General features: G+C 37.9%; 1 protein-coding gene across 2 annotated transcripts in view; it reads right to left on the bottom strand.

Moving 5' to 3' along the window:
* Positions 1-3748: 3748 nt before the first annotated feature.
* LRRC8C (leucine rich repeat containing 8 VRAC subunit C) overlaps positions 3749-27441 on the bottom strand; it is an 89841-nt gene continuing 66148 nt past the window's right edge. The window contains exon 3 of one of the 2 annotated variants that reach the window (XM_036828691.1): positions 3749-10290. In XM_036828691.1, the coding sequence (XP_036684586.1) occupies positions 8017-10290 (2274 nt within the window). In that variant the 3' untranslated portion in view covers positions 3749-8016. The remainder of the gene's footprint in view (positions 10291-27441) is intronic. The other variant, XM_036828681.1, reaches the window with a different exon arrangement.

The following is a 27441-nucleotide window of genomic DNA, read 5'->3' as shown; positions in this document are numbered from 1 at the left end:
ACAATCATTGGAACACCAACTCTGGAAGGAGAGATATGATAAGTCCTAAAATAACCATAGTACAAGTGATAAGTGCCCTAGATAATGAGGCATGTAGAAAGTGTTAAGAGAAATTCTAAATAAGTCTTAAAATTCTTTTAAAAAGTCTCAGTGATCTTAGTATAAGTAGAGCCAAAATTAGATTTGGATGGACAGAGTTGAAGGTAGAAGGGGCATTTCTATGAATGTCTAACACTCAGTGGGTCCCTGGCTAATCGATTAAAGTACATAGGTAAAGTATAACTCCTTTATTGTCAGGTCTATTTAAAGCATTTATAGAGTCCTAGATACATTTTTGTATAATGATTGTTTCCTCCCTGTACACATAAGAAAAAAATGTGTATGAGTCTAAACATTTTAAAACAACCTAGAACGCAACTTCTGTCTTACAAGCATTTACTACAAGGTTTTAGAGTCAACTTTCAGGCATTTTTGAGGCAAGTTCTTTTTTTTTTTTTTTTTAGTTTTATTTTTATTGGAGTATAGTTGATTTACAATGTTGTGTTAGTTTCAAGTATACAGCAAAGTGACTCAGTTATACATATACATATATCCACTCTTTTTTTAGATTCTTTTCCCATATAGGTCATTACAGAGTACTGAGTTGAGTTCCCTGTGCTATATAGTAGGTTCTTATTAGTTATCTATTTTATATATAACAGTGTGTATATGTCAATCCCAATCTCCCAATTTATCCCTTCCTCCATCTATCCCCTGATGCAAGTTCTTGATCAGATTTATAATTAAAGCTCTCAATAGTCACCAGTAGTTTCTTTTTAAAAAATTATTTCTTTTCATTTATTTTATTGTATCAGTTTCTGAGTTAGGAAAAGTTATTTGAAAATAATGGTCTAGCTAGTTTTCCATACTTGAGATTTGATTGTTTTCACATTGTTGGTAGAATTGAAGGGCAACAAATCAGCCTGAAGTTTAGAAAGTGCACTGAGCACCCTTTATCAGGGGGTTCCCCGTTGACTCACACCTCTACTCCCCATACTACCCCACAACAAACAAAAGCCTTATGTAATATAAATCAGGTTATTTAATCCCTCTGACATTTTTCATATTGCCCATTTGAAACCAATTCAGTTTCTTTAAGAGGTTATCTGGCCTTAAAATATTTATGTAGCTAAATGTTTAGACTGAGTAGTTTTGATTGAAGCTGAATCTCTAGTTTTCAATTTCACAAGCAGAAACTCATTTTAAATACTTCCTCACTTCTCATAATAACCTAGAATAGAAAATAATCTTAAAATTATATATATATATGAAGTACTTTTCTGTACACATGAAGCTAACACTACATTGTAAATCAACCATACTTCAATTAAAAAAAAAAACAAAGGGGAAAAATACTTCCTCACTAAAGTTAGGGCAGTTAACATCCTGTCTTTGTTTCTGGATGCATAAAACAACTAAACCTGTTAGCATGCTGATATTGTTAAGGCTTAGAATGTGACTCCCAAGAAAATATGCAAGTTGTATCACCAGAGGCTAGAACCTGGGGAGAATTAATATAAAACCCTGAATAAATAATAAGTCCTGAATAAAGTCTTCCTTACCATTCTAACAAGTGTCAGATTAATTTTTTCTTTAACACCACTTAGAGGTCATTAATGTACATGGCCTCAGGTTTTTGTTGAGATTGGCTACATCATAAAGTAGTTTTCATAAAGCAATTTATATCATTAAGAAATATAATTTATACATACAACTCAATGGGCATAAATGGAACACATCAACTATTTCATAAACTTGTGGACATTTATTTCTCAAATTTACAATGATTGTAGCTTCACATTTTGCATTGATTTTATTTATTCTTGGACTAAATCAGCCTGAGATGTTGAAAGCTGTTCAAATGTTACTTAGAGTATGATTTTAACAAAATTATTACACATAATCTATGTGAAATTAAAACGGAATCCCAAGAACCTTGTAATTCAGATTGAAGTAATGTAATTTTTTCCTATACCAAAATCTCTGCTGAATAGTTGATTTTTTTTTCTTAGAAGAACTATGGAGGAGATATAAAATGCAAAACTTGCATGTTGCCTCTTTGTGTCACTTTCCCCAAGATCTGTATTACATGAAACTAATAAGAATGGAACTAAATACTTTTTTAACGGTGCTAAATGTAACCTGAGTTGAAATAAAATTAATTCCACAACAAGGACCTACTGTATAGCACAGGGAATTATATTCAATATCTTGTAATAACCTATAACATAAAAGAATCTGAAAAAGAATATATCTGTATATATCTGTATCTGTATATCTGAATCACTTTGCTATATACCTGAAACTATCACAACATTGTAAATCAACTATTCTTCAATTAAAAAAATTAATTCCTTAAATGTTTAAAAAAATAAAGTCCATCTTCTAATTGTTCGCAAATTTTATAAAAGAAGAACCCCTGAATCAAAATAATCAGAATGGTCATTTCTGTTCTGATGTTTGGTAATAAAATCTTTGCCTAACGTTGTGTTTTTTATGCAAAATCTCCAAACTCTGAAAATAGTTCATCACTTATGGTATGCCTGATCACATAAATGTTTACTTGTACCTTGCCTTGTTCAAAAATGTTTAAATATGAAATCTAAAGTATAACCTGTATTCAAAGATTTACACACGAAAATAATGTAGCTTATGAAGAGCTTTTCACTTTTTCCTACTTGGATATTTAGGATGACGTTTAAATGTACATTCAGAAATATGCAGGCCTTGTGTTATGGCTATTTAAGTATCCCACTGAGTCTAAAACTGGCTTTAGTGACTACTCTCTTCATATACTTCTTCATCCAAATCAAAGTGCTTATCTTATATCTTGCTAGCCAACAGTAATGAATAACTGAATCAATCTAGTTAATTTCAGTGTTTATCTCAATAGTCTGTACAAATGAAAGGACTGGAAGATGGGGCAGTGGAAGGTGGCCGTGGACAAGAGACTTTTTCTTATGTGCAAATTGCACTGAAATCACCAGATGTCTCTAATCTGCTGCCCATCACAGTTCTTGTCTCCCACGTTTCTCCAGATCTCTCACAAACTCCCTTCTAAGTTTCTGATGCACACATTCGCAAGGCCTCTCTCACCACACTCACAATCTTTCCTCATCTCAACAGTTCTTCTCCAAAGGATTATCAGTAAAATAACTGAGTCATAAATAACTATAGAAAAATATGTAAAGTGACAATTTAGCTTTGAAATTTACCAGTCACAATTTTCTTATGCATAAGTGGTACATAAAGTTTTCTTATAAAGGGCTTCCCTAAGCCTGGGGTGTATGTGTTGAACTAGGGGAGGCCTTCTGGTTGTACAGAACCATTCTGATTTCTTTAACGACAATCATGACCATAAAAGTATTTACTGAAAGCTGGGCTGGACAGCCATTGTACAATCTGATCTGGCAAATGCACAGAAACTGCACTCCAGATTACACAGTAAGGCACTAATTACCCAAATGAAACTCCAGGGGCACCTTGGGGAGATGCAGTACAGAGAATTAAGGAAGGAAATAATTAGTCACAATTGCAGAAACTAGCTAAATACAAAGTGAAAGCATGCATGCGGCCTATTTCCTGCAGAGTACAGGAAGCCTTAATAACAGAATATGCAAAAATACAAGAGAAAAACAAATACAAAAGAGAAACATGATTTGTACAAATGAATAAGAAAGGGACCAATCTCAATTTTAAATTACAAAAATGACTTTATTTTCTGTTCCTAGGTACTACATAGCCAAATAACTTTAAGACATTGTATCATGAGTCTACACTATGACAAACCAACTTTCAAGCATTTTCTTGACAGTCTTAGAGGTTTTGCCGGCATTTGACACAATCCGAACACATACAGCGCGAGAAAACAAGCAGCAGAAGGAAAACTAAGTGACCACGTAAGGCATTGAGTTTCAACCCTAGTAAAAATATTCATTAAATAGGCAGAATCGTATGGGAGAGGGAATGGTATTCAGCAGAAAGCAAATTTATTCCACATCTGAAACCATGCATAGGGACTGTTATTTAACATGGCCGAGAAATTAAGTTGTTCGAAGTTATATACCCCTTTTTAAGGTCTTCTAAATAAAAAAAAATTCCTTGGGGTGGGAGGAGACCCTCTTCCCTCTCCCCAAAAGGAATTTAAGGATGTTACTTTTATCAGTGAAAGGCTCTGGGAAGATGGAGTAAGAGTGGACAGCTAGTTTGGAAGGATGGTATGTAATTGTATTAGAAGCATGTCACTGAGGCCTAAATCTGAAAAATCAATGGCACGTCTGGTCGAGACTGTCCAGGCTTTCTTACAATGTATCTGAATAGACAAGAAAAAAAGTGAGAAAATCTTACCGACCCTTGAGGCATTCCCCTCACTAATAACTGTGCTGTTTTGCTATGGAACCCTGTCTACCCTGAGTTCTTGAGATCCTACCAAAAATGTGAATCGTTTGAACGGCATTATCACATTCAGGATTTATAGGAGAGTGTAAATTGAATCTTAATTTAGTCTCTAAACACAAATGGAAATTGTTTTGAGATTTATCTTATCTATTCGCTACTACATATTGCTGACAGTTTTCATAAAGATGGACCATGAGTGTTCACTCTTTTAGTAAATATATCATTACTACTGATCAGGTATTTGGTATGAAATTAGATTAGAGAGTAAAATACTCCTTAAAAAATGGACTTTTCTTAGAATTAGGAACATAAACAACAGCAAAACCCTTGGGGGAAATGATAACAAGAGATGTAAAGATTTTTTTCTCCTCTTTCTTATAACAGAAATCATAAGATAACATATTGCACAAATGTGGACTTTCCTCATCGCAAGTAACCCAAGGAAGATTCCAGGTTGCTTAAGCCCCTCTCTAGAAAGATGGCTTCAGAGGCAGATAAGGAGGCACCTCTAAATGACCAAAGTATTCACAGCAGGCTTATGTCCCAAGCCTTTCTGAAAAAGCAGTGCCTGCACACAGGATGCCATGGAAATTGTTAGAACTCATTACAATAGCTACATTGGAAACCTAAGGCAGAGAAGGGTGGGTGAACAATCAGAAAATTTACCAGTGTAAATAACAGGTTTCACTGTATCAAGAACACTTATATTAAAAGTGTTGTATTAAAAACAAAACAAAGTGAAAACCCAACATATAACTAGTTTTCTGAGATGTGGTCATCTTAGGTGAGTTCCACTGGGATATACTTAGATGCTCTGTTTCAACCAGACCATCCCCAGACAACTGTCCGTTCTACACTTAACCATTAAAACTGACCAAAGAGCATACTCACTATGGGTGTCCAATAGCCATAGGATTTAAGAGCACATACGATGCTTTTATATTTACATAAGCTGTTTCTCATGAGTCTTACAGAAGTTGGAGAAATAGAGCTAGTTGTTCCTTTTTAGCAAGAGCACTTGTTAAAATACGAAAAGGACTGGGTTTAATACCCCTTTTAACACTGAGTTGATTCATTAAAGAACTTTAGAAAAGTCAGCAGTTCATTTACCTGAGTTTCCCAGTTAAAGGCTAAAGAGTAATTTAATGCTTTTCACTTAAGAATGTGAACAAAAATATACAATATTAAAAAGGGTCAGGGTCAGAAAATTTAGACTCAAGATGAAGTTTGAACATTTTGAATTTTTATAAAATCTAACAGAAACATCTATGAATTTTCCTTCCTAGTTAAACCATAAAGTCATAGAACTATACTGATTTACTGGATGTTATTTAGAACTTAGGTTAGGGGTCAGCCTGTGAAATCATTAAGAAAGCGAATCAAATTCTTTTGGCATTTTGAGCAAACTGTCACAAAGACTAATTATTAGTGACTTCAGTTATGAACACGTATGAGATTATGAGTTAACACCAGATAAAGATTTCAGCATAAATATGATTTTTAACCTGAATAGGTCCCTTTTAAGGGTGATATAGAAAACAACTATAAATTTTATCCAGAAAAATAGTGCACCTAATGTTTTACCACCTTTCAACAGGGGTATTCTTGTCATGCTCAGCCATGGACAATCTTCCAGGTTTGTTTGTTTGTTTGTTTAAAACAGGTAGGGCTATGTTTCTAAATATAACACATTGTTCATAATCAGGATCCTAACAACATTCTAGAATTGAATATTTTATCCTACAAGAAATATAACCATGTTACTATCTTAAACATTTTGTTTCAATTCCAGGGCGAAATAAACCAGCTATACAAAATCACCATTGTTAACACTTAAACACAGAGCAGAGACAGCAAAGCATTTTGGTCTACATGATTCAATTATTAAATAAATGAAAAGCATCTCTTCCCCAAATCCTTTACCCCACGATGTATCATAACATTTAAAACACAATTGAGGTACATATATCTGCTGAGTAGTTCCCATAGCTGTGTTCCATGTATGACTCAAAGTAGCATTAAACAAAGTCACCAGGATCAAGGGGTAAATTTTAAAAGCAGCATCTTGAAACCCCAAACCATCTTTCTACTTTTCTTCGTTAAGTCACAAAACTTCCTTAGGTCAGACTAGGGTTCCGAAAACAGTGTGAATTTGGAGCATAAAACAAAATTCCCACGATAGGTAGCACTGGTCCTGGATTGAGGGCACAAATAGTGCTTTCACTTTCCTGTTCTATACAGCTTAATAGTCAGTGAAAACTTTTGCCCAAGACCCATACTACGTTGGGTGTTTAAGTACAGAGATAAATAAAACTCGGCTAACCACCAGGCAAAAATTATTTCTATCTACTTAGCAATTTATTCACACTTAAAAAAAAAAATGGAACAGAACCATTTTAGATGAGATACTTTTTTTAAGCCAAAGAGAGCAGACTTTCTGTGCTTGCATCACTAGCATTTGCAGCAAGGGCAGGCTTGAGGGAGACAGATTTATATACGTACATATACGTGGATTATTTCGTGTAACAGGCAGAATTTGAATAGAGATCACCACTTCCACACTACCCAGAGGAACCAGTGTGCCTGCCTGGGTGCACCAGCTCTTCAGCAGAGTGCTTTAGTAGCACATTTTTTTTTTCCCATCGGATGTATTCACATATCAAGATATCAAAGATGATTAAGTTACTGAAAAACAGGCTTCTGATTCCGATTTTTAAATTTAATTACCTATTTTAATTAAAATAAATTAGCTTTTCTAAGGTTGTTCACCAGTACTACATACAATATTGATATTACATGGGAGGAACCTCTGTATTTCCTTTTCAATGATATTTTTTAAATGTTGGTAAAAATGTAAATCAGTTAAATTATAAATGACCAATTCAAGCAAGCTGACCATGGGAGATTATTGTCTTTACTCACTTACAAAATCCTTGCCCAAGGATAAATAACTGTCAGGTATGTGAAAGAATAGAATTTAGGGTTCTGTTGGAGGCAAGGGGAAATTTCGAAAATAATAGTCTATGACAATGCCCTTATGTGAGTTTACACTCCAGAGAAGTGTTTTCTATAGAGTGAAATACTTGGCCAATGGAGAAGGCAGCTGGAATTAAAATAACTAGCACAGATTCCTTGGTACACATACAATGAAAACAAAAATAAGGACCCTGTACAGGTGTAAACAAGCTAAAAATGACCTTGGCAAAATATCTTCACTGATTTAAAAAACACCAAAAGCATGCAACTTAAAATTCCCTTCCCTTCACAAGAATGAACTGAAAAACCAAAACAAACAAAACAACCAAAACAAAAAAACAGACGGAACCATCTGTTTCTGTCAGTGGAAAACAGTAATAGATACATTAGGTTCCAGGACAAATAAAACTTTAAAATATTAATATTGAAAAAATACAATTAAATTTTTATTAAAAATACATACTCCTTACTCAGTCTTTGTGTACATTTTGTTTTGTGTGAAAAAGAAAAAAATAATAAAATAGGAAAGGCGTTAAGACTACCTAATTATTTATACTGTATTTGGTAGAAGCATGTTTCAGTCAAACTTTAAACAAAAATAAGTTATTCTGTTTTCATTTGCTCCCGGACATCAGAAGGCAGGGTTTCAAACAGAGCATCTTCTACAACTAAACCAGCTCGCTTCAGAGCCCGACAGTCGCCCAGTTCGGGAGGGAGAATTTCAAAGTGATTGCCTTTAACATCTAAATAGGAGAGAAACAGTAAATTTCCAATTTTTGGTGAAAGTACTGATAGGCTGTTTTTCCCAATCTTCAGAGTTTTGAGTTTCTTACAGAAATAGAGTTCATCTGGAAGGCTCTCCACTTTGTTACAAGTGATGGAAAAATACTGTAAACTTTGTAGAACTCCGATCTCAGGCGGGATAAATCTAATGTCATTGTAGGACAAGTCCAGGTATCGGATCTTGTTGCATAGGAAGAGGTGGGAAGGCAGCACCTCTATTTTATTGTGACTAAAGAAGAGGCGCTCCAGGCTGGTGAGTTTCTTTATATGCTCTGGGATGTAGGTGATGCTGTTATGCCACAGTTTTAGCACTGTCAACTTTCTCAAGTGCTGGAAGCTAACGATCTCTTCTATAGATTTCAGATTATTTTCCTTGAGGTCCAACTCCTGGAGGCTAAGCAGGCTGAACACGGCGTGAGGAATGCGCTCCAGGTCACAGTGGACCAGCTCTAGCTCTGTCAGATTGGTCATCTTCTTCAGATTGTTAAGCATCACCAGCTTGGTGCCATCGTTGTGTATGCACATCTTCTGGAGATGGCTGGAAACATCAACCACTGCCTGCGGGATTTTGGAAACATTGCTTTTGATAGAGAGAATTTTAAGGCTTTTGAGATCCCGCAGAGACTCAAGGGTGATATTTTTGGAAATATCGTGACTTAGAGAGCCAACCAGGTAGAGCTCCTCCAGGTTCCGGAGGCCATACATCCAGGGGGGCAGCTCCCTCATATCATCAAACTTGACGCTCAAGACCTTGAGGTTCTCCTTCAGGAAAGAGAGCGCCGCGCTGTGGATTTTGACCGAGCACTGGTGCAGAGAGAGCTCCTGGAGATTGTCTAGCTGTGCAATGGTGGCTGGTATCATGACATTCTTAATGATTTCAAGTTTTAGAGACTGCAACTCTGTGATTTCAAAAACAGTGTCTGGAAGGCCAGAGAGCATGATGAGAGGCAATTCCAGGCGGTTATGGGCATTCGTCTGCAGCTTCTGCCTCAGTTTATCCGGAGTCCACTCATTGTTTAAATTCAGCTGCTTTAATTTGTTTTCACTCACTTCAGATAGGAATACTGCAAACCTCTTGGAATACAGAGGGTCGTACTGATCTATCATATGAAGCATAAAAGCAAAGTCATTTTTCACGTCTGGAATATCATCAATTCCAGTTTCCTGCCGGACATACTCAAAAGAGTACTCCCTCAGAGAACGGTAGAACAGCCAGTATAAGGTATAAAGGCACGTCAATCCGTAGATACTTACAAAGCACAGGTAGCAAAAGGAGAGTTTTGAGAACAAGTGTGCCATGGTATGATTGCAAGAAAAGTTTTTATATCCAGTCATGTCCTGAATGTCAACATTACAGTCCACTGTAAACTGGACTTTGGAAACCAGGGCGCTATTATATGCAATGATGATTAGGAATTTTATAACCTTAAGTACAGTCTGACGAACATACATAGCATATAATATATCACCTTCTTCTACGTGCAGCCTGAACTTCTTCACCTTCTCAAATAAAGCCTTCGCTTGCTCACCCTCCTTCTTATCTAGAGCCCCTGCAGTGGATTTGTCAACCACAAACTTCTCAGGAATTGACTTTAAAGACTGAGAGTTGACCAGGCTGCCTTCTGGACCAGACTGGGTGGTGTTGGACCGGCTCATGTTGTTCTTCCTGTTGTCCTTTTCTTCTGAGTCCTCCCCAGACACTTCAGATAAAGCCCGTGTGGTCCAGGGAGAGTCAAAACACTTCCCCAGGATTGAGATGAAATGTTCTATTTTGGAGCTGGAACCAGGGAATTTGAACCAAAAGTTGCTACAGAGCATGAAGACCAGGGTATGGATGAGGACAAGGTAAGGGAAATACTTGGCGTACCAGTGGAGGGCTCGCTCATAGCACATCTGGTTAATAAAGCTGTACTGCTGAAGGTCCAAATCTGTCTTCAGTCCTTTCATTTCCACAGTGACTGGGTTAGTAGGAGACGGTTTCGGTGGAGGCAGCGGGGTGGTACTGGCCACTGCTTGAGAGACATTCGAAACGGAAGAGTGGTTCTGAGAAGGCTGCACTCTTTTTGGAAGGCAGATTATCTTGTCTTGCATGACCTGAAACAAAGAAATAGTATTTTCAAATTATATTACTCAAAGAGCTTTCATAATGTCATTAGTGCGAAGAAAGCAGCAATAACATCCAATAAATGTCCATTTCCTTTGCCTGGAGAATACAATGTTCAATTCCAGCACCGAGATTTTTATTCTTAGCCCACATGTTGGAAAAATGAAATGTATCGATATATCTTTGTTCACCATGTCTAACTCATGACACAAAACGCAGCAGTTTTGTTAGGACACAGAACGATTCACAACAAAATAAATATTTAAAGAACATTCATGTTTAAAAAAATTTTTTTTAATTTGCATTTCTTCTCTCACTGAAGCCTCGGAGAATCAGTCATTGGTCTGGGAAGTACATCCTCTTATCAGACCCAGTCTTGAATTGGATGGCTCCCAAGATTTATATTAGTTTCTGTATGAGAAGCATTAAAAGGAGGAAATATGGGAGAAATTCCCATCTTTATCGTTTCCTCTTTTCTTTCTATCCATATCTTAGACATGCACAGATGAACGTGAATGGCTTTAATAAAATGGGAATTTACTAAGCTTTTGTAAAAACTATTTCTTCAAAGAGAGATGAAAAAATACAGAAATGTTCGATAGTAAAATAGTTATGTCTAAACTTGCTGCTTTTCACACAAAATATTACATCAACTTCTATCCCTCTACCAATGCTTCAATTTGTTGAAAAGAATATTAAGCCCTAAGAATGTCCAGCAGTCTCATAAGATTGCAATTTGGGTAAGAGAGAACACATTCTTTCTGAAGATGAGGTAGGATGAGGCAAAATACTCCTTGAATCAACCTGGAGGAATCATCCCCAGGAAGAAGTACACGTAAGTGGAATCATCTGGACAATAAGCAAACAGTTCAGAGAAAGAATAATAACCAAGAAATTGATGGTAATAACATGGAATTAATAATGCAGGGGAAGTCTATTTGTACCTTATTATGTCAAATGGCTGAAAATCCATAGTGTACAATGATTTTGCAACAGCAAAGCTCTTTATGTTGATTCTAGAAGTAGAAACTGACTCTATTACAAAGTAGACTGCTATGGCATGAGAATATGACCATAACCTGGTGACATGGGAGATACAGCTAGTATGCTAATATGACATTGTTAATGGTGTGATGAAAATAGAGACGAGCTAGAAGGTAAAAAGGCAGGCACCTTCTGGAGGTGCTAAGTCCCTGCCAAGCAACCAGGCGGCCCCATTACTGCCCCCTGCCCAGACCTTCTCCAGGCTTGCTGCTCATGGGGGAAGACGATAAACCTCTGGAGCTTGGCTGCTGCAGAGGGTTTCAGGTTATGCCCTGCACCAGCGTGCCCAGCTGAGGGGCAAGTGTGGGCTGAAATCCTGCTTGTGCCCCCCTCGCTCAGCTGTTCACCCTCATGGGATGCCTTTTTATATTCTGCACAAAGGTACCTGATTGGCTAGCGTCTGCCATGCTAGAGAGGTAGGTCATTTTCTCCCCATTCTACAGAAGAACCCAACTAAAGTTCAGAGAAGTTCAATAACTTGCCCACGTTCATATAGCTAGGAAACAGCAGAGCAGGCTAGTATATTTCCACCACTCCAGATAGTCTCCTCATTTCTCCGAGTTTCTGCTACGATGGCTTTAAGAGAACAGCCCAACATAGGAGGGGAACACATAGGCAATCTCCAGAAGTTCCTCTCTGCCTTCTGATGTCATATTTCTTTCAATCTTCACAAAGATGTAATTTTTAAAATGTGCCTATTGATATCCCAGGAAGGTAAAGACAGTGATCTATTTTCCAGAAGTTGTTAACTACTCAGAAATGAGCACAGAGTAGAAAAAGATACTGAAATTTAGTCACTACGAACAATAAGCTGCTCATGCTGCCAAGAGAACACATCCTAGGAAGACTCCAGCAGAGACACAGCTCATGGTTGAAGTCCCAAAGAATGTGATGGCAGGTTGTCTATCCAGGACTACGAAAAGGAAGAGGGCAGGTTACAGAGTCCAGCAGTAAAGAGTGGAAGTTACCTTCCATGGTTAACGGCAACTCTGCAACACTGAGAAGAACTGGTAGAAGCATCAATATTTTCAAAGTTACAGTAAAAAAGAGAAAGAAGACAGAAAAAAATAAGGCAGATAGGTTTCTTTTAAAAAAAGAAATGGGTAAAGGGTGTTTCTGTGGGATATTTGTAAATAGCAGCTTGTAAGAACTTGAAAGTTTCTGTTTCACCTTTTCTGCTCTTTTGAGAAGCTTGTCTAATTAAACCTATACCTCACTTCTTTTTACCTTTACCCAGAAATTTAAAGATTAAAGTACAAAACAAGCCTTAAGGGAAGGCTGCAAAACAAATTGCAAAGGCATAATGGTAGGGCTCCAGGCTGCCGGTGCAGGGCTAAGGGAGAGTGCTTGGGGTAAGACCAGGGAGAAAGCCACCGCCCACATCCCATTCTACAAACGATCGAGGCTCAGACCATCACCACCAGCTGATACACACACATGTCATTATGACGAGGGATCCCATCCTTTTCTTCTAGGGACAACCCTCAGACTGCCTTTGGAGGAAAAAGCATTGAGACTAGAGCTACACAGAGTGTTTATATAGGGGGAGGGCGAGAAAGAGGGGAAAGAAATGAGGGTAGGGGGAAGAGAGAAAAATTTAAAAAGCAAGATGAACAAGAGAATCTGATCCACAATATAGCAAGGTGAGAAAGTAACTCTCCTAAAAGCAGATACGAGAATAATTCTTTAAAAAAAAATTTTTTTTTTGATGTGGACCATTTTTAAGTCCTTATTGAATTTGTTACAATATTGCTTCTGTTTTATGTTTTGGTTCTTTGGTCACGAGGCATGTGGGATCTTAGCTCCCCGACCAGGTATCAAACCCACACCCCCTGCATTGGAAGGTGAAGTCTTAACCACTGGACCACCAGGGAAGTCCTCCATGAGAATAATTCTTGAACAAAATCATCTATGTTAGAGAAAATATCTCAGTTAGTTTGGGAATGAGGAAGACAGGGATCTAGAAGGAGGTGAGTCACTGAGGGCAAAGGTCAGGTGAAGCCAGGCAACAAAGATGCTAAACCCCCCACGCTGTATTGGGATGAACAGGCTTGGAGTTAGGAGGAGTGAGTCAGCAGAGCAGAGAGGGGCTAGAATCGAAGGAAATAGCTCAAGCAACATGGTAGGAGGCTGGGGTGTACACTCATTATTTCTGTTTTGAGATGTAAATACCTTTCACTCTTCCCTAAACCTTTGGTAAAATCTGCTGAACACACACACGCACACACCCCTATTATGAATGAATTTTGTGGAAATCACAGCAAAAAAAGGACTAAATTTCATGCTTGGATCAAAACTGAACAGACAAAGAGAGTTTGCCTGGGATGCTAAAAATCTATAAACTGTTTCCATGGAAGCAGGAACTGGGACCATGAGAACCTAATTCTTCTAGGAGTCTGTCAGAACTTAGGCCATGGACTGGAATTTGGTCCAATATCCTCTAGGTCCTAAGGAGCAGCTGACATCCAGTAATATAAATATATAAAATGCTCCTCAAGACTTTACAATTAAAGTTCCTAGAGGAATAAAAAATATACATGTAAAATTGTTCCATGTCTGTCATAATATCTAGGTAATATTTCTGGAAAAGAAACACAAGGGTTGCAGTGATTGGAGAAATGGGCTCACTAAAGTTGGATTCATGAATTCCCATTTGCAAATTATTTTGAGATAACAGCACAGCTGTTTTTGAAAAAAAATTCTAAGGTCAATGAAATAAACTGAATTTCTTGCTGTTACTTTCTACAGGGGGATGTCTTTCAAGAGAAACAAAGTAAAATTCAAACTTCTTTAAAAAAGGAAGCAACCCATCCAAACTATGCCCTGAAATGCTGCTCAGATCTAGGAAAAGAAATCAAATATTTAAAATTGTAATTATCACATTTATACTAGCAAAGAGATGCATTTTTAAGTAGAGTATGTACACTCTTGATCGCACATTGAAATACCTCGCATGGTCAATGTAAACTTAGGGCCTTTTAATAGTAATTTTCAGTTTTAAATCATTAATGTTCGTCTACATCTTTGATTGTTTATCTTTGATGATGGTTATTTGATTCTCAGTCCCTTTGTTAGAATCATAACACCCATTATTATAATGTAAAAATAAGATCTACTTAATTTAGGCAGTTTCCAGAAAAGGATTGCAGTGAGAAGCAGCAGGGAACAGTGGTAGCATGTTGAAACAGTTTCACATTTGCATGAATGAGACACCAAAGGGCTGAGGTTCAAACCAAACCAAACCAGACCAAACCACTTAGCATCAGAGGAACTGCTTGATATAACAAAAATAGAGCAACATAAATAAGGGCCAGCTTATCTATTACATGAGGGAGACATAAATGACATCGATGGCGGTGGTGTAGGATGTGTAGAACACAAGTGCTGAGTAGTTCTGCGTGTGCCTCAGGAAAAGTCAACCACTGTGGAGGTTCTGCTGTTCGTCAGATATGGTAGAGATACCCAGAGCAATGCGCCCTTCAAGGTCAAGCACAGGAGAAAGACAACTGAATCAGTCATGAGTGTTGCAAGTGCTCAAATTCATGCTCGTCTTTCACAATGAACTTTATAATCAACTTTATAGTCTAGATCCAGAAAAAAAAAAACAAAACCTTGGTGGTATTTTTATTGGGATTACATTACATTTGTAAATTAATTTAAGAAGCACTGACATCTTTATGGTGTTGATTCTTCCTCTCCATGGTGTGCTTCCACTTGTTCAATCTAATTTTGTGTTTCCTAGCTTTCCCCAAATAGATTTTGGACATTTATTGTTAAGTTATGCTTAAACATTTTATTTTTTGCTATTATAAATCTTTTTGAAAAAACACATATTTAGCACAGAAGGGAGTCCCTTCACCTTTGCTACTCCCTTGCCATTCCTTAGGAAGCCCTGATAAGCTTGGTGCGTACTCTTCTGGATCTGTATCTGTGCATTTACAGAAACATGACATATAAACACATGGGATCTTCCTATATGAGTTGTCCTTGCACCTTGAGTTTTTCACTTTCATAGTATGTCTTGGAGACCTTAACACATCGCCACATAGGGATCTACTTCATTCTAAGGGCCACATTATTACATGGTGTGGATGTGCTATAATTTATTAAAAACATTCCAATGACGATGTGCATTTAGGCAATTGTTAACTTAAAAACAGTGCCAGTCTCAAAAAAGTACATGCTGCCTGATTTTACATGGCATTCTGCAAATCAGGCCAGAGAACAGATCAGTGGTTGCCAGAGGTTCACTGCAAAGGTTCAGAACCAGGGAATTCCTTGGGGTGTTGAGACTCTTTTGTATCCTGTGTGGTGTTACAAGAATTTATGCATGTTTTTAAAATGTAAATAGATACCTTGTTTTGATAAAGAGTGCATTTTAGAAATGCTGTCTAATATTAACAGAGCTCCGCCGGATTTTTCCTGTTTTTTAAATATCCTTCTTTAATCTCTATTTTGCACTTTTGTCTGTGATTTTGTTTTATTTTTTTAGGTGTCTGTTTTATGTATTTTTAAAAAAATCTAAACTAATCACCTCTTTCTCTTACAAGTGAATTTAATCTATTACATTATTTTGCTAACCTCACTCATATTTGGATATTTACTGATATTTGGATTTATTTCCATAATTTTATTTTTATTTTATTTTATTTTTTAACATGTTTATTGGAGTATAATTGCTTTACAATGTTGTGTTAGTTTCTGCTGTATAACAAAGTGAATCAGCTATACATATACATATATCCCCATATCCCCTCCCTCTTGTGCCTCCCTCTCCATATTTTTATTTTTATATATACCATTTCTTCCTCCTTCCTGCTTTCTGTTGCATTGATAACATCTTCCACATCTCCTATTTTCCATCCTGCTTCAGCTGGTTGGGAAGGTGAAGACTAAATTTCTGTAATAAAGGTTATCTATAATTTCTCAAAATGTATACACTTAAAGCTTTTCAGAATCCCTACCTCCCCTTCCAAGCATGTTTTAACTACCCGCTGAACTATCCCATTTTGTTCCCAGAGTTTGTTTTAGCTTCCCTTTGAAACACACAATTAAAAAAAATAATCTGTAGTTGATTGTGATTATTTACGTATTTATCATGTGCTCACCAATTTTCTTAGATCCTTTATCTTGCCCCTGGGTTCCTTTTCCTTTTGGCTAAAGTATCTCCCTTAATAATTCTCTAGGGTAGCTTTGAAGATTTTACCTTTAACCCCAGATCTTCTATATTTTCACTTTAATTTTAAGTGTATGTAGATGAACACTGCTTGATATCTGTAGCTAAGGACTTGACTTTCTTCAATTTTGGAAAACTTTAGCATATCTCCTTAAATAATTGCTTCAAAACTTGCTTCATCATTTCTTCCATTTTTTTTTGCAATTCCTATTAGATGTATGTTAGAGTCTCTCAACCGATCTTCCACGGGTGTGTGTTTGTGCTTTTTAATCCCTGTCTCTCTCTGTGCTGGCCTCTGGGTAACTCAGAACTCTTATCTAAGTCATTACTTCTTTCTACAACTGAGTGCAGTGTCATTATTCTACCTAGTGATATTTTAAAGTTCAGTGGCTTTTTTATTTCCATGATTTCTAAATTTTTTATATCCATTTGCTCTTATATCATATCTACCTACTTTTTAATGTTATTTCTTTGACCACTCTAAATCTATTTTTTCTGCTTTTTATTTTTTTTTGAACTTTTTAAAGTAAATGTATTTATTTTAACTTCACTGCTTGTTTTTTTTTTTTTTTTTTAATTTTTTAATTTACGGCTGTGTTGGGTCTTCGTTTCTGTGCGAGGGCTTTCTCTAGTTGTGGCGAGCGGGGGCCACTCTTCATCGCGCTGCGCGGGCCTCTCACTGTCGCGGCCTCTCTTGTTGCGGAGCACAGGCTCCAGACGCGCAGGCTCAGCAGTTGTGGCTCACGGGCCTAGTTGCTCCACGGCATGTGGGATCTTCCCAGACCAGGGCTCGAACCCGTGTCCCCTGCATTGGCAGGCAGATTCTCAACCACTGCGCCAGCAGGGAAGCCCTTCACTGCTTGTTTTAAAACTTAGTTTCATCTCAGGTGGAGTGAATCAATATTCCAACTGTCAGTTTTGCTGAGAGACTTTCTTAGTATCATTTTCTTCATGTGTTCTGGGTGGTAGGCTTGTTTGAGATTGTTTTCTCTCACGCACTCTTTTGTGGTTTCCTGCGCCCAGCTCCCCAGTCCACCATTAGGACTTGTCATGGTGTTTTGATGTTCTCCTGTGATGTCAGGATCTCACAGTTCCAGTCAGGGAGACATGGGCAGGCTGACTCAGTTCCTGGTTGGGAGGCACCCCAGATGCACGGTTTCCTCTGAAGTACCAGCTCCAGCAGCCAGTTAATTGCCATTCTTTTTAGCTTCCTTTTGGGAGTGAGGACCTTTGGCTACAAACAGTGACCAGGCTCCAGTCTCTTATCTTGCTTGGTGCATTTTTAGTTCCTTTACTGGCAGGAGCTGAGCTCCTGGCCACTACTGCCTGCGTTTGGATGACAGCCCAGCTGTTGCTTCAGCCCCGCTCAGTATTCCATTTGTGTTCCACAGAAGTGTTTATCTTGTTTTTGAGTCCATGTATGCATTTTTGGTACCTCCTTTTATATTTTATCATGGCTATACACGTTGAACACAGGGAGTGTTTTCAAGCATAACTCTTGCTTTACTATCTTTTCATAAGAGAGAGACAGTGTGCTGTAATATAAAATTAGTCTCAAGACTACCATTATGAAGAATCAACATTGCTTGGGTAGCGCCAAACAAGGTAAACCTGCAATGTCAAATTCCTCTCCCCACAAGAAAAGGCTGGATTTCTTTATACATCTCCCCCTAACAGCATATGAGAGTACTTATTTTCCTACAACCTCAACAATTAAGTACAATATTTTTTCTATGAACTATAACCCCAAAATTATTTCTCTGGTTTAGACTTTAAATCTTAGTTATGACTATATTATCACTGAAAGAAGTGAGAAAACTTGCTGCATATGGTAAAACAGCAGGCATCATTCCAATATGTTAATGTGTGACCCGGGGGTATTCTTTAGATTGTGACCTGTTCTTTTAAAAGATGGTGCTTTAACTGGGTTATGGCAAGTTGGATACAGACATGTAGACTGGAGCCACAAAGTGGCAGGTGGGCCAACAGGAAGGTGATTATCTTTTACCCTCCCTCCACTCCATAGATTCAAATACAACTGGTTCCAAAGGGTTGCACCCTGAAGCTGATCGTCCAGATTTGTCCCCAGTCTGATAGAACAAAACAAGCTATCTCTGCTGATCTAAGAGTGACCTAGCAAGAAACAGATCCCGAAGACCTATTCCCCAGGGCTTGTTCAGAGAGATACTCTGTCTAAAACTATATATATAGTCTATATATATATATATATAGTCTATATATATATAGACTATATATATAGTCGATATATAGTCTAAAACTATAAGGATAGTTTATCACTTACTGAATATCTACTTTATGCTAACCATTATAGGAAAATCAAGGAGGCATAACTAATGTTCTAAAACTTATTGAATATCTACTTTATTGAATATCTACTAAAACTTATTGAATGTTTACTTTATGCTAACCATTATAGGAAGATCAAGAAGGCAGAACTAACGTTCACTGTTCTAAAAGCACTTACAGTCTCGTTGGAGAGACATAAATAACCACATGAAAAGTCAAACAACAGTGCACACAAGGCTGTACATATACCATGTGAATGATGTGGTAAATGAAATAAAAGCTAAGGCTTGCAGTGAGCAGAGACGGATTCATGGAGCAGGAGCAACTTCATTTGGGCCTCGAAGCTGCTGGACTTGGATAGGTTTTGTGGGGAGGGTAAGATCAGAACCTTGTGGGTTCCAGAGACAGGAGGCAAAGGGCTGCATTTGGGAAGAACAAGGAATAAGATTAAAAAGATGGGACCTCCCTGGCGGTCCAGTGGTTAGGATTCCGAGCTTCCACTGCAGGGGGTGCAGGTTCGACCCTTGGAAGGGGAACTAGGATCCTGCATGCCGCACAGCGTGTCCAAAAAAAAAATTTTTTTTTAATAAAGAAAGAAAGAAAGAAAGATGGACTGTTGCTCTTCCTTTCTGAGGTAGACCCATTTCTCCTGGGAAAAGAGATGGAGATACAAGGGAAGGGAATTAACTTTCATGTCACTAAGTTATCAGTTAATGCACGAACTAATTATGTTCTCTCAGAAATAAGATGCTAGAAGACAAAGCATCTATCCTCAAGAGACGTGAGATTTACCTTCGTCAGTGATAGGATTAACTCTGAGAATGCAGAATCTGTTTTAAGGCTAACTACTGAAAATATTTTAAGTACCAAAAATCTTGTTGAGAAAGAAGGAACTGAAAAGGCAGGGAAGATGGTTCTAAAAGGGCGAAGATTTAAGTGCTTTCATTCTCAGCAAATGTCTTATTCACAAGGCTTGCTATTCTCCAAGTCCAATACACGTGTATTTGGGGGCAATCACCACTGGAGCACAAAAACAGACATCCACGAGCACCACACACACTGCATGACTCTCACCAACACAAACAAGTCCTTGTCCCCAGGGGAGATGGAAAAGCATAACTGCAAGGGTGTGGCATCATTTCCTGCCTGCTGTGCACGTGGTATCTTCCTTCTTTAATGATGATGTTTAAAACTCATGTGTTGGTCAGGAAATAACACCCTGTGTATGGAGGAAGTTTAGACCCAGAGAGTAAAGAAAGGAAGAGAGCGAGCAGTCTAAAGATAATTGACAAACTTTCAGATGTTTATTAATAAACACAAGGGCTGAGTAAAAAGTCTGCTTTTATTGGTTGCTCATTTCCTCAATAGCAACAGGAAAAGGAGAAGCACAAGATCATACCCTGGCACCTCTGGGGCATGAAGGCAATGTCCTGGGGAAAAAATCGAAGGGGTTGGAGGGGTGAGCTGATTAAAACTTAGATTTTTGAATTAACGAATTCTCTTGGTGGTAAGGTGTAACAATAGTACACTTGCTATAGGATTGATCTGTACATGATTAAAAACCAGACATCAAGCAAATCTTCTCTAGTGAAGCATCAACAGAAATTTGTCTGCTTGAGGAACATAAAATGCCACCAGTCTGGTAGAAGAATTAAACATTGAAAAAGTTAAAGCATAATTACCTGAGTCATTACTATACATTAATAGAACAAAAGTATACAGTTAACTGGAGCAGTTTTTAAGTACTGATTTTCCCTCTATCGTAGTACCTGTGGAAACATAGTGTAATTGTCTATTATCATTTTACCTCCTAGACCAATAAGCTCGCTAAAGGCAAGCTCCAACCTTGTTGACATTGCCCGGCACAAAGTAAGAATGTACTAAATATGAGGTGAATAAATAAACACTGTGCCCCCTCTCCAAAGGAAAACAAACCACAACAACGGCAAGTACACACATGTATAAAATCAGATGCCAGTGAACATCTGGAAAAATCTGCCTTAGCTACTTTCCTCTGAGATGAAACAGCTCACTTCACACAACCTCCAAATTGCCAAGTGATGTCAGCCTAGTGATTCCTAAAGCCGGAGCTAAGTGCTGACTCATTTAAGATACACAAAGAGAGTGCCAGATTTGGGAGGCACTACCTATTCATTTCATTTCCAAGTAAAAGAAGAAACCATCACATCTACTTTAGGATCCTGTATGCATTTTGATACCTCTCTTAATAAAGGCAATTCTCCTACCACTATGAATACACATACACTGACTTTTCGAGGGTAAGGATGACTATACGTACTATGAATGTTAATTTTTTTTAAACCCTCAGTTAGCCTGAGACTTCCCAGCCATCAAGGATGCTTTCATTTCCTGTAGCTTGTATTTTAGTTGTATCTATGTTATGTTTTCTTCCCCTTTCTTTTAAAGAAAGCTTCTCCAGGACACAAAAAAAGAAAAGAAAAATGAGGGAGTGGATGAGATTCAAAACTGTTTTCATTTTGCTTCATGGCATTTTTCCCATAAGCCAGGTAGACTAATGAATTATTTGATCCATGGCAATTTAAGATTTAAGTGGAAAGCATCCATTTCAAAGTCAAACCATGCGAGAAAATTCAGTGCAGATACAAAAACTATGGATAAACATTAGGAACATACTGTTAGTGATTCATAACCAAGACAATTTGTTTCTGGTGCTTAAGAATTTGAAATATTTATAATTATGCTCTTGAAATAATGAAGAAAAGGCTCTGAAGCAACCCCCGGGGACTGAAACCATAGTTCTGTACTCAACTGACTTATCTCTGGACACTGTGCAGTTCACTGATAAATCTGTGAGCAGGAGTAAGATAAAAGAAATTGGGAGAGTCCCAGAGAAACATAAATCCTCTGGACTATCCACACCAACGTACAAACAGCACAAAGATAAGGAATTTTAACACTGGAATCATACAAATAAACAAAAAAGTATTAAAAGAATCTTTAAAAAAAAGATCATTTATTTTAGAAATTTTCTATAGTAATCAAAGAATAACTTGCTCTAGTACTCAGCAAGTGAATGATGTCAACTTCCAGGCTGTGGTAGCTGTACCTTGTTATGACATCACAGAAGACTTGCAGGTAAGGTAAGAGTCATGATAATCTGTCATTTAGGTGTGGTGGATGGTAGGAGAATTTTTTTTCCCAGTCATTATGCTTTTTGGAAGTTAAGCTATCTGGACTTCAGAAATACCATTAATTTGGTTCCACACATTCCAAGCGAATAGATCTTTTACCATATAAGGTGAATTTCAGTTATGGATTTTTTCTTTTTTCTGACTCCTCTAGATCGCTGATCTCTGGGCAGGACTCAAGACTCTTCTTTGTTCCTCCTTACTTCTTTCTAGGAGAAGGAGGGCTAGTAGAGGTGGCAACATTAAAGGAGTAGTGTTAAACCTTGGTGCTCATAAGGGGTTAAGGCTCTGAGTTCAAGCAGGGGATCTCTTGGAATTAGTTTGTTTGGAGTCTCTCTTTAGAGCTTCTCTTAGGAGTCATCACTTTGAAGTCTCTCTTCTTCCTTGAAGTTGATGTGATAGGGTGGGTCTGGAGCTGCCTCCCTCTTGGAAGGGGATTATACCCTCGGAGGGCCAGGGGAGGATAGCTCACACAAGCTCTCCTCTTGGCTTTAGGGAGAATAGTCAATTTCCTCCTCCCCACCGCTTCCTCACCCTGTCTCTTCCTTGCCCAGGTTCCCCTTTTCTTCATCTGGGCAAACAGAGATTCAAGTACAGGGAAAGAGGGTAAGGAGGCTTCCTGTGCTTTCTCCAGCTTCTGGTCCAGGTCTTCAGCACTTAGGCAAAGGAAGTCCTTGTGACTTATCTGAGTTCTGGCCTAGCTCACCAGGAGAGTGATAGTGAGGTTTGGGGCCAGAGCTTAGTTTTCATTAAATGTTCTTTTGTCTGTCTTGTCCTCTGTCTCTATAGCTCCTGTAGATCCTCTGGGAGAGGAAGGCAGATAGCTGTGGGAGGGAAGAATTGGGCATGTGGACCTTGATCTCGGATTTCTCTCAATCCGTTTGCCAGAGACCCAACTCATCACACCTGTGACATACGGAAATGCCCCAGATGAAGAGAAGGCATTTGAAGTCTATAGTTTAAAAGACTAAAAATAATAAATTTCTATTTTACCATCATTTTTTTTTCATATCTGTGAAGTAGGAATGATGCCAATCCTACTCATTTAATACAACTGGCTCAGAAAGGCCAAGTATTTTACCCAAAATCATATGGCAGAGCCCATGTTTTCTGCTTGAAGCTTTGGGGAAAGATTTAACTCTTCTCTTTAATTTACTTGACCTAGCCGAAATTATAAAAATTAACCAAGATTTTATATTTCCAGTGAGCATATGAGGTTTCTTACAAGGTAAAATGATGATGTAGCTGATGGCCTGTTTATTAGACAAAAGATTTGTGGCTGATACTGCAGAATTTCTAAAAATATTAAGTTAAGCAACTGACCAGTACAATGATACACAAAAGTGATTCAGAAAGGGATCTCTACAACATTGTCTCATCATGCATTAGGTATTTTATGAGTCCAGTAACCAGCACCAACATTTTAAAACTTAACATCAACATCCCAAAACATAAGCTAATGTACTTGAACTTAAGATTACACAGCCTTAGCTTTAGGTATCGGTGCAAAGAATCTCACCAGCTCTTAACACTAATATACCTTGAGTAGGGAGATGCCAACTCAAATTTAAAGTAGCTAACTCTAATATTGCCAGTTAGCATAGTTTATTTCTTAGGAAGGCTAAAGATTTAAACTTGCTATTACATGATGAACAGTCAAGTGTACATTTAAAAGCCTTTATTCCTTTATTCTTAGAAATAAAGTGCTGTTACACTAAAAAGCTGAAAGTCTTTATCTGCTAGACACTTCCACGTGGACATTTGCCTCACAAGTCTTATTCTTTGTAACACACCACAACACTTTTTTTTTTTCAGGAATATAATTTAAACCATCCTACCTAGAATATCAAGAAACTTGATTTCCCCAGGTAGACTTAACTATCCTTCCTCTTTTGCAGCTACTGCAATATATGGTCATTGCAATATGAACACACACACACACACATACACACACACACACCCGGCAGCAATTATCTTCTGTTTTAGAAGGATGTATATGAATGTCCATCTTTGCAACAGTTTAAACATCTTCAGGGCCAAGACCAAGTTTTGTGTTGTCAGAACTTAGCACAGTGCCTATAACATAGCATACTGAATAAACTGGTACAATGAATGAATGTGTTATTTTGCTTCTCCAACTATTCCTTAAGCTCCTTTGGGGCAGAGATGGAGCCTTAAATTATTTTGTATTCCCAGTAATACCTAACAGTGCTGGGAACCTAGTCAACATTCAATAAATATGCGCTGATTTATTTGCAGTTTCATAGCAAAAATTTCATTAAACAGAACACTTCTTGCTATCACCAAATATACTCAAGTAGAAACTAGATATTAATCCGTCAAGGAAGCTATAAAAGAGATTTCTATACTGGATGAGAACTTATACTAAATCACCTCTAAATTCTTTTCCAATTCTGAAATTCTATTTATTTTTAAAAGAAATTTAACTAGTGCAGGACTGTAACCTTCTTAGAATAAACCAATATCATGAAAATATCATCATTACTCAGAAACCACTAAATTTTAAACGAATTTTAAAAAATCTCCAAAAGACTAAAGTATACTAAATAGTTAATGAACATAAGCAAGCCCTCAAAAGTTCATTTGAAAACTGGTTGTTTAGAAAGAAGAAACCATTTTCCCACAAAACAACATGGAGGTTTTTAGACTCTCGGGGCAGTTCATAAAATCTATTCTATGGGTACAAGATCAAGTACTAATACTGTTACAGAACTCAATCAACACTCATAATGTGGTTTATCTGGGGATGCCCGAAATATACTTCTCCATACAACATCTGTATGAATGGGCAATCATCTGGGTAAGAAAAGCCTGGTTTTCACCATGGCATTCAACTTTATTATAAAACAACCACATATGGCCAAAACATAAATTCTCAGTTTTGTAAAAATATACTTCATTGGTCTCACTGAAATGACTCTGTAACTTGCTCTACTGAGGTGCCTCAATGTCTATAGTTTCTTAAGTTTCTCTGCCATAACAGCATGATTTTTTTTTATACACAAACTTTGGCTGTAGTTTTCTAACATGTGAGGGCATAAAACATATACAAGTCAGGAATTGTTGATCTATTATTAGCACATTTTTGCATTACATCCTCAAAGCACTTTTTCTTTCAAGTTTATTGCTCAAGCATAAGGGCCTGTCTCCCTTCTCTGGCACTAGGTTTATGCTAATTATTCTAGAGAGGATGCTCCTCGTATTCCTATCCAGCTCTGCAGAGTGCTGTGGTTAATCTCGGATACTACTAAAGAAAGAGCATTTGCTACTGGCTGCTTTTTCTACTTTTTGCAAGGGAGATCTGATTTTTATTACCTTGTCGTTAATTATCCCACACAAAGCTTTCCTCCATCAGTTTATGATCCAGTTTTAAATTACAGTTTGTACAATTGTTTTTATTATTAAAAGAGTCAATGAATTCTTAGAGCTGCTGAAGCACATTGATGCATTCACTCTACACACATTTCTTGAGTGTTAGGTCTAAGACACAAAGGTGGGTACAAAGATATATCACACACAGATCCTGCCTTTTAGCAACTTGAAGTCTTGAATGGGCCATGAGATATATTCTTAACATTTTCTTCCACACACTGTGGTTAGTTAGGTGTCAACAAAGAGGTAATACTAATTGTTTTGGTAGTTCATAAGGTCCCAGTTTCCAGACACTGCAGGATTAAATTCTTTGTCTTAACTCTGGCAAGTCTGAAGCTTAAATCTCAGAAGGCTGACATTTGCATTAATGCTCAATTTAGGTCAATATTGACTTCAAGCCTTACACAGTGGATCCTAGCAAGAAAACACTGCAAGGGGCTACACTCCCCCGTGCTGTCTCTATATCTGCCACACTGGCCTCTTGTGATTCCTTTGCCTGGAATGTTCTTCTTCCAGATACCCATATACCTCCCTCTCTCAGTTCCTTTAGTTCTGCTCCAATGTGACTTTTTCAGAGAGGACTTCCTTGACAACCCTACTTAAAGTAGGACCCCTGTCCCTCTCTCTCCTTACACTGCTTTTTCCTTACAAAGCACTTATATCTGACATTATATTTTAAATGTATCTTTATTTATTTTTTATTTTTTAAAAAAATTTTATTTATTTATTTATTTCTGGCTGTGTTGGGTCCTCGTTTCTCTACGAGGGCTTTCTCTAGTTGCGGTGAGCGGGGACCACTCTTCATCGCGGTGTGCGGGCCTCTCACTGTCGCGGCCCCTCCCGTTGCGGAGCACAGGCTCCAGACGCGCAGGCTCAGCAGTTGTGGCTCATGGGCCCAGTTGCTCCGCGGCATGTGGGATCTTCCCAGACCAGGGCTCGAACCCGTGTCCCCTGAATTGGCAGGCAGATTCTCAACCACTGTGCCACCAGGGAAGCCCCTAAATGTATCTTTATTTTTTTGGCAGGGCCTTGTCATTTTTATCACTGCCTAACCCCATTGCCTGGAACTGTTTATTATATGTTAAAGGCAAATGCGCATGGTTCTCAGGACACATGGATTCTCCTTGTAGCCTCCCCTCCACCAGGCTATTCACTCTCTACATGGGCATCTGCAATAATAGGAATCTCACTACCTAACACGACATTTTCAGAAAGTTCTTAACTTTTTGAAAGTTGAGTTTGTATTGAGCGAAAATCTTCCTTCCTAAAACTTCTGTTGTTGGTTCTATTTGGTGTTCCAGGACACGTGGAATCAGTTTAAACCATCTGCACTTTCCACATGGCAGCTCTTTGAGCATCTGCTGTCTGTTCTCATAGTCCCATCAATCTTCTCAACTTTAGGCTATGTATACCTTCAACCAGGTTTCATAGAAGGGTTTTTGGTCTCTCTTTTCTGCTGGTCACAATCTCTTAAGTTATGGTGTAAAATACCCAGAAATTAGCACAGTATCTCTGTAATTCAAAGGTCTCAGTCCCTTTCCACAGCCGTTAAATGCTCACTGTACATTAGCACATGCCAAAAATGTCTCATCCACTTTTCCTCACTCACTCATCCCTTCACTCCACAGAATGAACTCTGGTCAGCACTTACACATGACCCACAGGACTGCTATTGTCTTTCATTCTGGGGGTGCAGGAATGAACCCTACAGACGAGGCCTGGCCTTATAAAGTTTCTATTCCTAACAATTAGAGGTAATTCTTCCAACTAGAGTTTTGTTTTTGAAACAGAGGATGCTAAATCTTAGAGCTAACAATTCACCCACTTGTAAAATTTAGAGTTAGGAAATTTCCTGCTTGTGAAATAGAATATTTGCACAGAGATTTAGAAATTTACAACTGGAAAAGGGATGAGAATTAGATGGAGCTTCTGAAGAAATTAGCTCATATAGTCAAAGTGTTTTGTTGTGTGTGCGGTGGGATTGGGGACCCTCCGGGCAGAGGGCTGAACTCTCCATATTCCTCAAGGTACAGTATGTTATCAGTTCCTGC

Source organism: Balaenoptera musculus, chromosome 1 (genome assembly GCF_009873245.2).
Source record: "Balaenoptera musculus isolate JJ_BM4_2016_0621 chromosome 1, mBalMus1.pri.v3, whole genome shotgun sequence".
Classification (NCBI taxonomy): Eukaryota; Metazoa; Chordata; class Mammalia; order Artiodactyla; family Balaenopteridae; genus Balaenoptera; species Balaenoptera musculus.
Note: the sequence above shows the minus strand (reverse complement) of the source record. Positions and strands in the feature narration are given on the sequence as shown.